This window comes from Asterias rubens, chromosome 10 (genome assembly GCF_902459465.1).
Source record: "Asterias rubens chromosome 10, eAstRub1.3, whole genome shotgun sequence".
Taxonomy (NCBI): domain Eukaryota; kingdom Metazoa; phylum Echinodermata; class Asteroidea; order Forcipulatida; family Asteriidae; genus Asterias; species Asterias rubens.
The window spans coordinates 12,660,239-12,678,089 of NC_047071.1; the positions used below are offsets into that span (position 1 = coordinate 12,660,239).

The 17,851-nt window shown below is 39.5% G+C and overlaps 1 protein-coding gene across 1 annotated transcript; it reads right to left on the reverse strand.

Moving 5' to 3' along the window:
- Window positions 1-6,757: 6,757 nt before the first annotated feature.
- On the reverse strand, window positions 6,758-16,535 carry LOC117295678 (sodium/potassium/calcium exchanger 5-like). The gene is made up of 9 exons (XM_033778389.1): window positions 16,355-16,535; window positions 13,594-13,845; window positions 12,929-13,012; window positions 12,172-12,275; window positions 10,514-10,620; window positions 9,383-9,669; window positions 8,572-8,805; window positions 7,736-7,837; window positions 6,758-7,227 (listed from the first exon to the last, which is right to left on the reverse strand). The coding sequence occupies exons 1-9, from the start codon at window positions 16,533-16,535 to the stop codon at window positions 6,863-6,865; spliced, it is 1,716 nt and encodes a 571-aa protein (XP_033634280.1). The 3' UTR covers window positions 6,758-6,862.
- Between the last annotated feature and the right edge of the window lie 1,316 nt (window positions 16,536-17,851).

Here is a 17,851-nt window from a genome sequence, read left to right on the forward strand (position 1 = left end):
CGAACTGACCATAAATGAACATAGAGGGCGCGGATGATGGCGAGTCGCGAATTTTTCTCTTTTATTTTAGTGGGTTTTTTTATAGGCCAAGATTTTCCCATTCGCTGCAAAAAGCGAATTTTTCATCATACATCTGGTCTCAGATGCTGGCCATGCATTTGCAAGACGACTTAAAACTAAAAAGTTAAAAACTATTGGTGTACGTGTATAAGACCATATTGAGCATTGCCATAAGCAGCTGAAAGCTGGCCTACTGCGACTGGTGGCTTACGATCAGGGATAACATGAAAATAAAATAAAGTCAGTGATACAATTTGCTCTGAAAACCAAATGAAGAGAAATTGTGGACTTATGACTGGTGCCCGACTAAATTTGTTGATAGTGAAGAAATTTTGTTAGCAGTATTTTGCTAACAAATGAAGGTGGGCCCTGTTAGTATTCACAGTAAAAGATTTTTTAATCTTGGGGGAAGGGAATCTTGAGGGATTCAAAAGTGTCCATAGACCTTTTTTAGATCGTTTTTTGAAACGTAAGTGATGCTGCAAACCTTGAATCGTGAGCCTATCGACTCGGATTGAAAGCGTACCTGTTGATATTGTAGCGTAACTTGGAACCTAAATGTGTCTTGGAATGTAAAGCGTAGCTGCGTGCTTGGAACGTAACCATATCTTTTGGAACGTAAGCATATCTTGGAACGTAAGCGTAGCTGTCTTGGAAAGTAAACATAGCTGCATATGGAATGTAAGCGTAGCTTGACTCGGGCTATGTACACCGTTTTTATATTATAGCGTAACTTGAAGGAAAGTAAGCGTATCTTGAAACCTAAGCGTATCTGAGTAGCTGCGTAGCTTGGAACAACCATTGTTATAAGGTTGGAGACTTTTTGTTAAGTTGAAACACATGAGCAACTGTAGATCTGGGCCCACTTTCATGGCTCTGCTTACCGCCGAATTCTGCACTTACGATCTCGATTCCCCGCTTACTTGCAAGCTCCGAATTTCTGCGCTAGCCTTGTAAGCATAGAATGCCTAGTATCGTGGAGTACGCATGCGTAGAAGCAAAAATTCGCCGCTAACCTGTGAAATAGGCTTGCCGTAAGCACAGAATTCCCTGCTTCCGCAAGCGCCGATTCTGTGCTTACAGAAAGCAGAGCCATGAAATTGGGTCCTGGTTGTGTGACATACAATGGGCTTACTTAAGCATAATATTAAAAGCATGAGTGTAGACTTGTACAAGTCCTTCGTAAGTATTATCACAACACCATAGGAACGTAGTCGTAACCATATCTTTTTGAACAACTCATGGGAAATTGCGGATTTTGATTGCTTAGTCGAGTCGCGCCTTCTGCTTTTCAACCCACTTGGTTTATAGTGCGACTAAAGCTACGTACTATGAAAGTGTCGCGATGAAATTCCCCTTGGTTAACTCATGGTTATAACCACTTCTGTCGCTCATGATTACAAGACTACAAAACACAAGAGATCAGTGACACAATTTCTTTCAATCCTTTCAGCACGAGTTTTACTTAATTGCACCTTCATAGACCCTAAATGCTCAACGTGAAGTGCACATGGGCACAAACCAAAAGCCCCGCTAACCTGTGAAAATGCTTGACAAAAGCAAATAATTTCGTATTTTCCAAAGCGTTGATTCTTTGCTTACGGTGAGCAGCTGCTAACGCGTAGAGTACGAATGCGCACGTGCCGAAATTCCCCACTATCTTGTTAACATGCTTGAATGACATAAGCGCAGAAGAGACCCTTCCCATGAAATATGTAAACTGCACGTAGCGCGTGCGCACTAACGTTTTGATTGGCAAAATGAGGGGAACATCGCGCTGTTTTGTACACGGTTAATGGGTGCGTGACGGAGACGCGATTGCGCATCTGCTTATAGTGCACAACTCTATGGCGTTTGCCAACCAACAGGGTCTGTACGCATGCGTGAATGTAATTAGCATATTTCATGGGAAGGGTCCATCATAGATATAGAATTAAAATAACTAGATCGGCCGCGCGTACATACACGCCATTGCCTGTGTAGAAAAAGTTTTTGTTCGCTATGGACGCGGTAAAAATTTCACGTTCGAAAGGCGACGCGCAAAAATTAACACGGGAGATAGGCCTTGACGCGCTAAATGTCACGTGCTGACGGCAAAAAGTCACGTGCTGACGGCAACGCACAGAAAATGTACACGGGAGATGGCAATGGCGGCCCCCATGCCAGAACCCGCGTATGTACGCGCGGCCGATCTAGTTATTCTATTCTATATCTATGGGGTCCAATCCCTGCTTCCACAAGCGTCGATACGCACAGTAAACAGAGCCATGAAATTGGGGGCTCCAGTGCAGGCTGGGCTGTGTGTACTTTAAGAAAAAAAACATTCCTGGGGAATTCCCGAATTTACAAGAGCTTTTCTCACACACATGATCAGCCTTGAAAGCACAGGTTTTTATCAATGATCGTACGATCTTTGGTTTTTATTGCACCACCATACATGGACTGTACATGAATATGTACACCTACCCATGTAAAATAAAAGTTTTTATTTTATTTTAATTATGGCTCCATGAAATCACATGTTTCAACCCATAGAGCTATTCTAATAACATGATAAAAGCTTTAATAATAGGGGAACACTGGCCCGGCGAGTACGATGAATGATGCTGTCTTGCAGCCAATGGGAAAATCTTGGACAAAGTCATTGGGAAAAGAAATTCGCGACTTGCCACAATGTGCGCCCTCTATGTTCATTAATGGTCAGTTCATAAAAATTTTTGTTCGTTGATTCTGAAATTTGTCCTTTACAAAATTTGTCCTTTACAAAAAATTTGTCCTTTACACAATTTGTCTTTAGTTTGACGCCCTCAATGTTTGTTTCGTTTTTTTTACGTTGGTGGTTTTTAGGTAAGAATTAAAAAAATATATAAAGAGTAGTTTTTTTAAGGATAATTAATTTTGTATTTTTTATTTAAAAACATTTCGTGTAATTATTTTTCAGGGCAAACAATTTTTATAATTAACTTTTTTTTTATTTAGTGAATTTTTTTTCTTATTGATTATTTTTTTGGATAGGTTTTTTTCTTGTTAATTTAAAAACATTTCGTGTAATTATTTTTAAGGGACAAACATTTCTTTTATGATTAATGATTTTTTGTAATTTAGTGTCATTTTTTTCTAATGGATTATTTTTTTTGATAGTTTTCTTTTACTGTTAATTTAAAAACATTTCGTGTATTTATTTTTAAAGGGACAAACATGTTTTTATTATAACTTTTTTTTATATTTAGTGTAATATTTTTTTCTAGTGGATTAATAGTTTTTCATTTTATTTCAAGTTTTGACTAATTGCTCATCTTTTCCCTTTAATCTAAATTAACAATATAATGCTGTTTTTTATTTTATTTTTATTTTATTCATTTTAAACTTTTGGTGCTCTGTATTTACGATCAACACATAAATTTCGTTTGTTTATTATTGGTATTATTGGTATTATTGTTTATCTTTAATTAACTGTAATTGTTCTGTAATTTTCGTTTTTTATGTTAGTTTTAAAAAATATAGTAAGTTTTTATTTTATTTAGCTTTTGGCCCTTTTGGCCGCCCATACGATAGGGGGCCTTTATTGGGTGCGTTCGTTTAGCTTCTCTGGGCCGGTCATCCCCGGTCTGCCCCCCCGGTGCGTTCGAATAGCTTTTGACGTCATTCCAGGGGCTCACCCAGGTCAGTGCCCTGCTTGTGGAGTGGGTCACTTGGGGGCTGGCCCCAGGTTAGCCTTTAGTCAAGGCGCACGCGACACAACGCACAAAAAAAGACTATCACCGCGAGCGGCGAAGCCGCGAAGCGCCTTTTACCAACTCATTTTGGGGCCTTATGTTTTTCTTTACATTGGCCAACGGTTTTGGTGGGAGAAAATGTAATGCATAATGCATTAGCGTGGTGATTTGCTGGCCAATTAGAAGTCACAATTCGTTACATTTTCTCCCACCAAAATCGTAGGCAAATGTAAAAAAAAACCATAAGGCCCACCAAAACGAGTTGGTAATATTAAAGGCGCTTCGCGGCTTCCTAAGGTCGCGGTGATAGTCTTTTTTCGTGCGTTACATTTTTGGGGCTGTGCGTGCTATCCGGTGTGCCGCGTGCGCCTTGACTAAAGGCTAGCCCCAGGTAAACGACGTCACTACGAGAGTAGAGAGCGATGAGTGGTCGTTCGTTTAGCTCTTGTCAGAGGCTCACCCTAGTGAGCACCGCGGGGTAGACCCAGGGAAGGTACACGAACGCACCCACATTTCCAGGGTTTAGTATAGTGCGCCCTCTGTTTTGTATAATCATGGAGGAAGATCTATTTTCTTCCTCCATGGTATAATAGGGTCCCTTTATTTAGTGTTTTCTCTTAGAGACGCTGGACACTTATTGGTAATAAAAAAAAATCAACGACTCGTCTTCTCACTTGCTGTATCTCAACATAATATGCATAAAATAACAAACCTGTGAAAATTTCAGCTCAATCGGTCATCGAAGTTGTGAGATAATAATGAAAGGAAAAAACCTTGTCACACAAAGTTGTGTGCTTGTTGTGTGCTTTCAGATACTTGATTTCGAAACCTCAAATTCTGAATCTGCAGGTCTCGAAATCAAATTCGTGGAAAATTACTTCTTTCTCGAAGGTACTCCACTTCAGAGGGACTAGCCGTTTCTCACAACGTGTTATACTACCAACCTCTCCCCATTACTTGTTACCAAGTAAGGTTTGATGCTAATAATTGTTTTGATTAATTATCAACAGTGTTCACTGCCTTTAACGAATTTCGCTAGATGAATCTATTGAAGTTAAATAGTATTTGGACGAATTATACACAATTCTGGTGGAAATGCGTTTTCTGACCTGTAGGCCCCCTAATATGGGCAACAAAAGAACTCAAACAAAATGTCCCTTGGTGGCAAGTTGTGAACGTCATCCATCATGCTTGTGAAATAACTGTGACAAGTTTAATAACCCGGCACGTTAATCCGGAGGTCGTTGGTTCGAATCCCACTCTAGTCAATTCTTTGTTCAACCCCAAAAATCATTTACGAATTTACCCAGTCAGTTTCCCTTGTGGTTTATATTGATAAGTTTAATAACCGGTTAAATAATTGGGAAAAACTACCAGGGGTACCATTTTTATTATGTTCCCCCTGAATTTATAACCAAAAGACACATTACATTTATTACGAAATCATTGTAGCAAATTACAATTTTAAAGTTTTACTAAATTAATTCTCTCTCCCCGAAACTATAGTGTATCCTTAAGATGTTTAATTATTTCTCGTGTATTAAACCACTTCATGTTTTTACAGGCATGCTTTTTACAAGCAGAATTAACCTTTATCACAAGCTTGAATGATGATACAACAAAATACCCCCCCCCCCCCCCCCCCAAAAAAAAAAAGGGAAAAAAAGGTAACAATAAATAAATTAGTTGTATCGTTACCCGGGTGTGATCCCTGGCTACACGGCAGTTTGCGGTTTAATGGCTTCTGACAGGCACCCCCCGAACAAAGATATTGACAAAATTGGGAGACCACCAACATAGGGCTAGATAGCTCAGTTGGTAGAGCGCCGGCACGTTAAACCGGAGGTCGTTGGTTCAAATCCCGCTCTAGTCAATTTTTCTTTGTTCAATCCAAAATCATTTAAAAATGTACCCAGTCAGTTTCCCTTTTGGTTTATTATTTGATATCTGATATAAAAAGTCGCATCCCCTTAAGGTGATCCCCTGTCTGCCGCTTCCCAGGTTGTATATATCGTTACCCGGGTGTGATCCCTGGCTACACGGCAGTTTGCGGTTTAATGGCTTCTGACAGGCACCCCCCGAACAAAGATATTCCCTTGTGGTTTATTATTTGATATATATATATTATATATATATATATATATAGATCAATTAAAAAAAAAATTAAAAAAGAAATCAACAAATAAATAACATTATTAAAAACTAATAAATAAAATCAAATAATGTAAAATAATAATAATAGTAATTTGTGTGCTGAAGGGTTCAGCGTTGTAATGCCGTTAGTTAATATTGTGTAATATTTATTGCAACTGAATTGACCCCATATTTAAATTAAAAAAATCACTTAAAGGGTCTATGTAACTTTTACAGGACAAAAAACACAGATTTACACGAAACTTACACAGTTTGAAGATAATGATATATAGTAGAAAGCTTCCCTGAAAATATTACGTGCTGAGGTGTTGTAGTTTTTGGGAAATGAGTAAAACAATGTCATGAAAATAATTTTCGGCTCATGAGACGAAAATTATTTTAATCATTTAAAATGCTTATTTAATGGACAAGTTAATTTGAATAAATATTTTGTTCCTTTATCGGTGCTACTAAAAGTGTTGGAGCAAAATGTCACGAGCCAATATGGCTTATCATGCCGGTTTTTTATTATCCGGTTTCGTTGGCATTAAAGACACTAGACACCTTTGGTAATTGTCAAAGACCAGCTTCTAACCTGGTGTATCTCAACATATGCACACAATAACAAACATGTGCAAATTTGAACTCAAATGGTCGTCGAACTTGCGAGATAATAACGGAAGAAAAAAAAACCCTTGTCACACGAAGTGGTGTGCTTCCAGATGCAATTTCGCTTCCTCGAAATCAATTAAAATATTTTACAGACAATTTTCATCTTTCTCAAAAACTACGTTACTTCAGAGAGAGCCGTCTCTCACAATGTTTTATACCATCAACAGCTCTCCATTGCTCATTACCAAGTAAGTTTTTTATGCTAACAATTCTTTTGAGTAATTACCGATAGTGTCCGTACAATGCCCTATACGACAGAGACATCACTGTTACGTCCATAACTATAGGTCATAATAACTCTCTGGGCACGGTGGGAGCGGCGCTACCGTTTCGCCTATCGTAAAGGCGTCCCCGAACGTGCCCTCTGCGTTCAGTGTCGCCCAGCCAATAAACACAATGTAGAAGAGGAGAGACACAATTCCGATCTTCATGTCCAGTTTCCAGCCGTTGTGATGGATAGCGACCACTATGAGAAACATGATCACTATGAGCACGATGGTGGTGGCTGCCAGGCCGTTGATGCTGATCGTGATCGGGGTGACTGGGGTGGCGGTCACACTCTTCAAGAACCAGACGAACCCGAGACAGATGAAGATCTCGAAGACGTTACTGCCGATGATGTTTGCGACGGCCATGTCACCAAAGCCTTTAGATTGCACACAGAAAAAGATAGAGTGAACCATTAATGTTTAATGCCATTCTGTAACGTGTGACATTATTTGTTTTTTTGGAAATGAGTTAATATAGACCTTTATCGTTCTACCACCATCTTGGTCATGTTCCCTGTAACCACCGGTAGTAATGGAGGCTATACATATTGTACAACGAGAACCAGACTATTTTTCCCTTCCAGCTTCGGTTTGGTTACATGGATTTGAATGGAAAGGTGAATAGAGATGGCTACGCATGATAAAACTCCAAACCATTGTCTGTACTCTCATACAAAATTCCGGTTGTGAACTGACCCGGATGCAATTTTCCCCTTGCACTTTAGAATTGTCATCCTCAAAAATGTTCCCGATTTGTTTCTTCTCAATAATTCTTTTTTTTAAATCGATTTAGAAAAACAATTTCCAGAATGCAGACAAAAATGCGACCCTGATTTTGGGTCCGTTTGGGAACTATTTCTGGGTCAGGGATTGATTATGGCTTACCGTCCCTGGCGACCAACAGAGATGCAATAGCGTCCGGTACACTCGTTCCGATGGCCAAGACGGTGTAGCCCATCACTGTATCGGGAACCCCGAGTGTGAAACCTTCGAAGGGGAAAACATAAATTTGACTATTATTGCTAAACGTGTACCTACGTGTGGAACCACCTGCTCTAAATATCCATAATAATTGTGATTTTTGTAGCCTCTTGTTTTCGGAGTTTGGGTCATAACAGTTAGACGCAGCCAATCGATGGGCTACTTTGCGATAATATTATTATAACAGCCCTCATACAAGACACAAGACAGTCGTGTCGTTTTTGTTTGTTTGTTGTTTGTTTTTCTGTTGTTGTTGTTGTTGATTTGGTGTTTCCTTTTGCCGACAAAGGCTGGACATTCAAACTGCGAAAAATTGTTGTGGGGAGGGGCGGAGGGGGGGGGGGGGGGGGGTGGTCTTGTCATATTCACTACACTCGTTGCTGTGTGCCCGGAAGATCAGAAGGATGTAACAAAATGTTTGCCGGAAAAAGTGTAAACGTTTTATCGGTTTTCTTCCATTCATCATATGACATTAAATAAAGGTCAAAACCTGCACGAGAGTGGAAAACTTTTTTTTAAATTTTTTTAATTTATTTTTTATTGGGGGGGGGGTGTTAATCTAGCAACAAAATTGAAACAGTGAACCCTATAATCCCATATTTTATTTGTAAGAAGCCATACTGCTTACGACATTTTGTTATGTGGGACAAAATGTTCCTTTTGTGCCTGGAAGAAGGGCATAACAAGTCCGGTAACACGGGCTTTTAATTGACTTAAAAACAACTCATACTCTAACTTACCAATAATAACAATCAACCAATACAGTAAATATGAAAGTCCGGCCAGCCACACGGCAGAGAGGACGAACGTCAGTGGGTAACAGCGCCTCCACGGTTCGGCTTTGCGACAGTCGGGCACCGTCAGGAACGTGCACAGAATGACCGGGAGACCGATGAACCATCCGATGAAACGGATGGTGGATTTGGGAGGGTCGAACACGGAAGGAAGTGAGTCGTTGTCAGATTCGACGTTTTCTGTGGGGAAATTTTTTAAACAAATAAAATTTTAAATAAAATATTTTGAGTGTGTTTTTTCTCTCTGAAGACTATAATATGCAATTTGTGGTGTTTTAGGCATATTCGTCCATACAAACTTATGAAAAGCACTTGAGAGCTAGCTGTTGATAATTGTAAACCATTGTTGGAAACTTTAGCCCCTTTGGAGTAATGTAGTGTTATATAGAGAAAGAGGCATTTTTCACAAACATTTGAATCTTAGGAAGGGTTCAGGCGTGAAGCCGTAGATCTCAGGCATCGTGAAGCACACAAATCTATGCAAGAAGGGTCGTGTTTGTTTTCTTTCAAAATGCTCTTGCAACTTCGATTTAAACCAGACGAGCCAAATTGTTCACAGATTTGTTATTTTATGCATGTTGGGATACACCAAGTCATGATACTTGTCTATTGCGCTGTGTAGCCATGTTTTAATGAGTATCGCTCTACTGATTGTAGTGTATTGTATATTTGGTATAGAGGATACTGGACGTTGAGAATTACCAACTGCCTAAGAAGACTTTCAGGCACGACCATAGTGACGTCACATTATACACACCTTCAGAAGAAGCAGTCCCATCCCGTCTGCGATTTAAATCTGATCCATACAGTGTCCTAGAGGAGCCATGGTCCCCACCACCCATAAGTCCTTTCTCCTGCGAGCTTACGTCATCAATAAACGCAGTCTCTTCTGACTCGTCGTCCAATGAGAAGGTCCTCATGGGACGCCCTTCCGTTTCGAAGTATTTGGATGTCCAGTTCAGGACGAAGGCCGACGTTGGCTTGTTGAAGTACATAATCGTAATATAAACGCCAAAACATACTGTCATTATTAAGCCCTCCCACCTGTAGTAAAATGAAACAATTTTAGGGTAAAGGCACTTGACACTATTGGTAAACATTGTTAGCATCACAACTATAACTTGTTAACTACCATTGGAGAGCTGTTAAACACTGATAGTATAAAACACTGTGAGAAACGGCCCCCTCTGAAGTTACTAAAATAATATTTGGCTTTGATTTCGAAACCTCAGAATCTGATTTTGAGGACTCGAAATCAAGCATCTGAAAGCACACAACATTATAAGCCTTGTGTTAATATCCCCGAGTCTGCCGAGTTCCCTTGACGGGAATCTCGCCTGAAAAAAAAGGTGAAACAATGTCAAGTTTCTGATGGTGCAATAAGACATTGATCGTTTTAAAGGATCATGTATCTTTGGTAACGCATTTCAACTCCCACCCCTTTCTGATAATATCACATAGACGATAGTACTGTTATTGGTGTTGTACCCCCACACCGATGTATGTTATAAAAAATGTCTCGTCCCCTTAAGGTGATCCCATGGCTACCGCTTCCTATTTTAAATTGTAAACTCGTGTGTCGTCCCTAGCCTGTCGGTAATTAACAGTTCCATCTGACTGACTCCCACAAACAAAGGTATTGACAAAATAGGGAGACCGCCAACACAGGGCTACATATATCAGTTGGTAGAGCGCCGGTGTCCCAGGGAATTCTGTCCTCCTGAGATTCGGTCCCCCATATAGCAAACTGTGTACAAACTTATTTTGATAGCGCCCTCTTTTGAATCCTCCTCCAGCCAGTGGGGACCTATAACCGGCGGATATAATTCAGAATGACACCGGCACGTTTCACTCTGGTCAGGTTTCCTTTGTTATAATCTCAACTTACCATTCTACAAGCGAGTCCATAGTCACTGCGATCATTATAAGGAGCGACATTAACCAGCAAATGGAGTCTCTGATGACTGGGTACCATAACAAAGGAAGACCGTCATCCTAAAAGAGATGAGTGTACTGCAATTATTTGCATGCATTTTTTTATGCCTACTGCTACAGTATGAATAATTACACTGCTGGGTATATTTTTGAACTAAAGGGAACTTTCATTTTGCCCCAAGCTCATAATGAAATTAATCCCTATTCTGCCCGGAGTCAGAAACATTTATGTTTGGGTGTATTTTTTTGAAATGTGAGGGCTGATTTGGGCTATCGACCCAAATCAACTGACATCAGGGGCATGTTGTCACTCACTCCTGGGCTGAAGCAGGGTACCCCCTTTGCAGTTCAAGAAATGATATTGTCATGCCATCTACTTGGAGCCTGGCTGGTATAGAGCAGAATTCACTACCTTCCAAACTTTGTACGAAGCAAATATTTTTTGTGCCCTATGTGTCATGTAGCCTTGTCAAAGGCTCTTTGCGCCAGCACCCTGCTCTTAATTTGGACGACGACCTGCATAGATACATCTGCCACGGTACTTCGTACTTGATATACAGTACTCGCGTGGGGTCGAAGCATGGTTTTCAATGTTTTTGAACCTTGTACAAACGAAGCCGATGTACGAGGTTGAAAAACCTCGAAAAACCATGTTTCGACCCCACGGTATCAAGTACTGTTATGTACCGTGCAGTATAGTATATGCAGTTCGTGAATTCAGAGCGGACCGGTGCTTGCGTATAGAGCCTTTGGACAAGGCTATGTGTCATGCCAAGTGGCATGACTGGGATTCAAACCCACACTATATTGCTGTTAATATAACACCTGATGTTTGGTCTGGTGAACTAGACCCGCCCAGGTGGCCTGTCCCGAAGGTTTAACCTTTAACCTTAGGTTTTTCAGTGACTATCAGGACCAGTATTACCAGTTGTGTTACCATGTTTGTCAGCCTTTTCACTAGTTCATCAAACTGTCAACTTGGATACCGTGTACTTTAAAACTGAACCATACCCAATCTGGGACCACGTATAGAGAGAATTTTTGATTGGTCCTCCGTTCTGTTGGTCAGTTTTTTAAGGGAGAAGGCAGTATGGTTGATGCATGTGACATGTGAGGGTTGATCCCTCAAAGATAATCCTTAGGATAGGACTCTTTAGAAGCTACTGAAAAGTTCCAGGAAGCAAGGACCTGATTCAAGGTATATGCCCTTTTTTCGAAACCACGTTTTTTGGATTCGGCACAGGCTAGCTTGGGCCTCGCGGTTGTTTCGACAAGTGCGCATGCTTTGCGTACGCGCTCCAGATGAGGAGATGGAGCCGAAGCCAAAGCCGAAACTGTGGCTTCGAAAAGGGTCATCGCATAGTCTTTACTCTTTGTGAAATCCACCCCTGGCCATTATGGTTAGCTTGTTGGCTAATCAATATCTTCCACAAAGATGAAAACAGTTAATAATTGGTTGGTTGTTAGGGCTCCTGTCATTGCTTTGTCTGTCGTTCACCATTGCCCAAGTTTGAATAACAAACCACCCACACCTTTCGGTTAAAAGAAAGAAAAAAAATCACAGACAGCAATGGAAGTGTTTTCTAGATACAATGATCCACCATTGCTTACCCCACCAGCAGCAAGCGAACACAGAGCGATTATGACGAACACATTAAAAGCTGACGAACCAATGATAGCACTGACGCCTGTGTTATCATGCGTTACGAAGGCACCTGCAGAAATAATAGTTAGCGAGACAGTGGTCATATGAGTGCTTTGTGAAAGAACAATTTTGAAAACACGCTCTGCATGAACACAGGCTAAGGAAGTCATGCGAAACGCCCACACGGCCAAGGTTAATAATTAGCTATCTTTGTTTGGTAAGGCCGTGTCACATAAGGTAATTTATAGGCAACCAGTCACTCAGGCAATCTCCAAGCAGAACAGACACTTTTCACAATTCAATGTTCACCTATATTTCTTGGGGATCTTAATACAATGTTCGAAAGATTACTTCTGTGCTACCTATGAGCATCCACTTTATAGTTCCCTCGGTTGCCTGTAAAAGTGTGACAAGGCCCTAGTCATCGTGTCACACACGCTCATTGAACAGTTTTCGCTACTTAAAGTATCAAAGGCACTGCACACCTTTGGTATTGTCAAAGACACATACATCACAAAACAGCACACTATGAAACATTGAAGACAGATCATCCATGGGACGTTGGTATAATAACAAGTTATCTGGCACATTGTAAACACTTTTAGAAAAATTACGAAAGTTTAGCTCAAGCAGGAATTCTACAGTAAATACTCCCAACACTAAACCTTGAAATCTAAACCCCTAAACTAGTTTTGCTCCAAATTGTCACTGGTTGATACTAACCTACAATAGCTGTAAAAAACTCGGGTGCCGAGCTACCGATTGCCATGAACGTTGCCCCAGCTACATCCTCCTGAAGCCCTAGCACTGTTTGGGTGAGACAACATTAATTTGTGATTAAAAGTGATTTAGATTACAAAAGTGCGCTGCAATGAGTTTTGTTTGTTGATAATGAGTAATGTTGTGTTGAAAACAATGCATGGTAGAAATTTAACTATAGAGAGGATTGCGGTATCACCGTCTAAATATCGGGTACTACTGGTTCTGAAATCGCGGTTCTTACAGAACCAGGACTCTCAACAGAGATATTCACATGTGTTATCATTCTTATAGTAAATACTCACTTGGTGTATCCCAACATAAATATAATTTCTTTTTATAATCTGTGAAGATTTTTGCTCGATTTGTCACTTAAGTTGCAATAAAATATTAAAAGGAGAAACATTCATGTTGCACAAATTGTGTTTGCTTTCATATATTTTAGTGAGAAAGTACGTTTTTCTCGAAAACTATACTTCAGAGAGAGCCGTTTCTCACAATGCCAAGCTCTCTTCTTTACTTATTACCAGGTAATTTTTTAGTCTAGTATATATTTTAAGTTTTAAGTAATTACCAATAGTGTCCAGTAACCGACAACCCTGTTAACATTTCGAGGCTATATTGCTTACTTTTACTGATAATTTCCAAGGATGGGACAAAATAGGCGAAGCAGACGTAACTAATGGCGCCAAAGAGATAAAATGCAGCCAGAAAGTCAATGATAATCGCGCCCTTTTCTCGTTGCTCCTCTGTAAATAACGTCCGTGGGAAGCTGGTGATGGACGGCATTGTGCAGTTCATGTCTTCCTCGATCTCTCTGAGCTTCCTGCCGATAAAACCTTTAACAAAAATAACACATGTGTTAGTGATATATTGTCTTGCTTATGCTATAACATCTGTCAAAACTAATTTGTATTTTCAGTAAAGATATTCACTTTACCGATTTCAATTATGGATGAAAAATTTATCACAAACTCACAAACGTTTCAGTGACGTTTAACCACTGCACTTGTGGCTTCATCAGACAGGCAACTGGTCAATATTTTGTACTTTGTTAATCTAGGTTTAAGTAGAATTTGTATTGTGTCTGATTTGTTTAATTTTTGTCTTGACACGGACAATTTTAAATGTATACTTCGTACTTATGTCCGAAGATGAAAAGTAAAAATAATAACGAACAGAGAGGAAATAAAAACAGTAAGCCTGTACTGTGAGCTTTTCGTTTTCAAGGGAGAGTTTTCGTTTTCAAGGAACCTTTTTTCCATTAATATATAAAATAATAAACAAAACGCTATAGACTTGTTACTTCATGATAGCCAGGACATGGATATTAATAGCTCCACCAATAACACTGACACACTCTGCAAACGGGTTGTGTACTGGATGTAATAGGATAATACCAGCATTATTGTCAACAGTTGAAATCAGTGTATATTGGATTTAAGATCTATGGTATATATTGCTCTCATAAAACACATTTGAAGCAACGTCTAGACCACACACACACCAACATAACAATAAGACATCAGTGTGTTTTAATATAACTCATGTAAAACTGAAAACAAAACTGCCTCATAATAATTTTTGTGTGAAATGCTATGTCATCTCTTTCTGGAACTTGACTTTTGATTGGATTAAGGGAAATACCAAGGCTAGTCTCGTAGTACACATTATTACTACAAGAAATTCAAATACCACAATCTGCTTTTTCACATTTATAAAATTAACAACATATCTTTTTGTAAATGTTATTAATATGTAATATTTTTCTGGAGCTTGACTTATTGGAGTAAGGGGACAACCAAGGTTTGTATAGACAACAAGTTGACGTTTTTTTGGTATTAATAAATTCAAATGCCTCATTCATCTTCTTTTACTAGCTAATTTTTACTTACTTACAAAATGCAAAATCAACAACGGGTCTTTTTTGAAAATGTTAGTATGTAATGTCTTCAAGGAACGTCCTGTGGGCTATCTCGTAGATAGACAACGATTTGACGATGTTTGGTATTACTAGTAGTATAGTAGTTAAAACAAAAATCAAGTCCATTAAAATCTTGTTCTTTTATTGGCTCATTTTTACATCTTATAAAATGGAAATAAAATACAGATGTCCTTGCATTGTAGCTTTTTTAAAAGATCAAAAGATCAATTATAATTCCCGCAATAAATCAGGGTTTGCTGAGTGGTTACTTTCCCTGCCTTTCACCTCCGTGGACCCCGGTGCGAATCACAGCAAAGTCCCAGACTTGAGCCTTGCATGTGGAATGGGTTTTCAGTCCCTACCAGGATTGCTTGGGTTTCACACTTTGGGGTTTCCTTATATAAATCTACAACTGAGCATTTTCCCCTTTTTTCCCCCTGTTCATCCTGTTATTAGTCATTTTATTAGTGCTAATGTGCTGTTAAGGGTGCTGTTAATTGCATCCCCTTCAGGTGATCCCCTGGCTGCCGCTTCCCCAAATCCCAGGTTGTACCATAAACTTGAGTGTGAACTGTGGTGCCAAGACCGTGTCCTAATTGGCAGCTACGGCTACGGCTGTTGCCAAGGGTGTTGCTAAGAACGTCATATTATACATCAACGCACAATGACTTGGAGATCCAGCTGTAGCCTATTAGCTGTATAGCCATAAATTCGGACACGGCCTATACCATCGATCTTAACTGCAAATCAATCGTAGTTGCTCACTGTGATCTTACGATTATTTTGTAGTGCTTTGTGAAATCGAACCCTGGTCTCATGGTTATTGTGGCTTCTGTCTGCTGTACACCCGAACAAAGATATCGACTAAAAAAGGATACCACAAACAAAGGGCTGGATAGCTCAGTTGGTATAGAGCACTCCCTGGGTTTTTCATTTCAATCCAGAGGTCGTTGGTTCAAGTCACGCTCGTCAGTTTGCTTTCGTTAAAGTCGAACGAAATGAATGATTAGTATTCATTCAGACAGACCTGATGTGGTGGACATTCCGTTTAAATTGGTAAATTTTTATTAGGCCTTAGGCAAACTTGCAGGCGGAAATTTAACTCTGATCTTAAGTATATATGTAAACTGCGTCAACCATGGTATTTGTGATAGTGTATAAACAGTTTTGTTTCGTAATCAGTTTCTTGAATGTGACGACCTTGATACTCTCGGTATGCCACTCAGATCGTTCTGAAAATCCCTTTGTTTCATACTTTGTCAAGTTGGTGTGGGGGTCGTCCGAGAGTGGCATGATTATCCTGTTTCTTTTTTGCGTGTTTCTTCCTTATTTTGTATTTTTGATGTAATTTTTATAAATCTTTTTATCTTCTCCATTTTTTGAGGTTTTGAGAAAATAAATAAATGAATAAATAATTAAACAGAGCAGAGCTAACAAACGCATTAGATATACATGCCTATACTTACTAATAGCTGGTTGGCGGCCATCTTGTCTCTGTTGAGGCGCAGCCTTGACTTCCAAGTCACCATTTTCTTCTGTAAATCCTCCTGCTAGAAGACTAACACGTCCTATTTTGACAAGTAGAACGCCGCACAAAAAGCACATCTTCACCATCATGAACACTTTCCAATTGCATTTTAACGCCATTGTGGCTATATATAAAACAATGTTGCGTCTTCCTTTTTGAAAAGAAAACTTGTCCTCCGGAATCCGAAATTGAAATAGAGTTTTCAGTCACCCATACAAATCACGTAGTTTCCCATTAACAAGTATTTCATCCGCATTGTTATGGTTTTCAAGAAGTAGTCCAAACACTACGTATATTACGCCATAGCTCTTCTTGTGTGATATTTAAACTGTTGTTTTTTACCATGGGACTTCAAGCATGTGGAATTTAAACTATATAGGCCTAACGCCCGTCGCTCAGCGAAAACAAAATGATTGTGTTTAGCCTACATAAAGTACAGATAGGCTTTCATTGAATAAACATGCTACCAGCATTATTTTTTACATCCAATGGCATTTTGGATGTTGGGAGCAAACTGCTTTGGTTTGCATGTGTGAGGATTAATTAGTTATTGCAGTTCACAAATCTGCAGGTATGCAGTGCATCAATTATTGTCTGTATTAACACGATGCACGTATAAGAAGATGGTTTTAACACATGGGCCAGGTTGTATATGTGAAAGTTGAATCAGATTTTGCCTGGTCACTCACCATAACTATTTATCACTTCTATGGGTAACATCCAAAATGAATATTCTAACCACATTACCCACATCCCAATTGTATACATTTGTACTCACTGTACAACCATTTTGATGTAAACTGGTAGAGTTTAAACACCCTATGTGCTATTGCCATTTTGAGAGATCTAAAAACACGAAGTTCGAATAAATCCGCAGGGCGTGGATCTAGGTTTTTCCCAACAGGCGGGGCGTGAAACACACCAAGGCAGAAAAGGCAGGTTGTGGCACTTGCTTTTGTGTACCGTAAAGATTCTTCCTGCGAATGCGAGACGAATTTTGACGTCACAACCCCCCTTGTTTTGCTGCGAACTGATGTGAATTATTCGTTGCAAAATTTGTGACGTCAAAATTCTTAGTGTATCGCATTCGCATCAATAATTGACCGGACTTCAGGCAACTGCGGGTCCGGACCCCGCCTCATGAGGACCCCGGACAAAAATTCGTTCTAGATGCTCTGTAGTGCGGTCTCAGGCATTTATGACCACTTAAACATGTTTTGTTTTTAAAATAGATCATGCTTTTCTTCCTAGTTCGCACCTTCGACGACCAAACAATATTTTCTAGTGGGGAGTCATCATGAGTTATGGAAATCAAACTGCAGGCTACAATATTATCCGATGACAAAAACAAAGTGTTTGACAGAAAAACAGTTAAAATACATTTACCCAAAAGGATCTTGCTGTCATTAGTTTTAATATACTTAAAGGCATTTGG

Excerpts from the sequence above, each read along its gene's own strand:
- LOC117295678 (XM_033778389.1), bottom strand. The coding sequence starts at position 16,535 with ATGGCGTTAAAATGCAATTGGAAAGTGTTCATGATGGTGAAGATGTGC. Across the intron at positions 13,846-16,354 it reads TGGCCGCCAACCAGCTATTA|CAAGACAATATATCACTAAC; the intron begins GTAAGTATAGGC and ends TTATAGCATAAG. Across the intron at positions 13,013-13,593 it reads CTTGGAAATTATCAGTAAAA|TGCTAGGGCTTCAGGAGGAT; the intron begins GTAAGCAATATA and ends TCACCCAAACAG.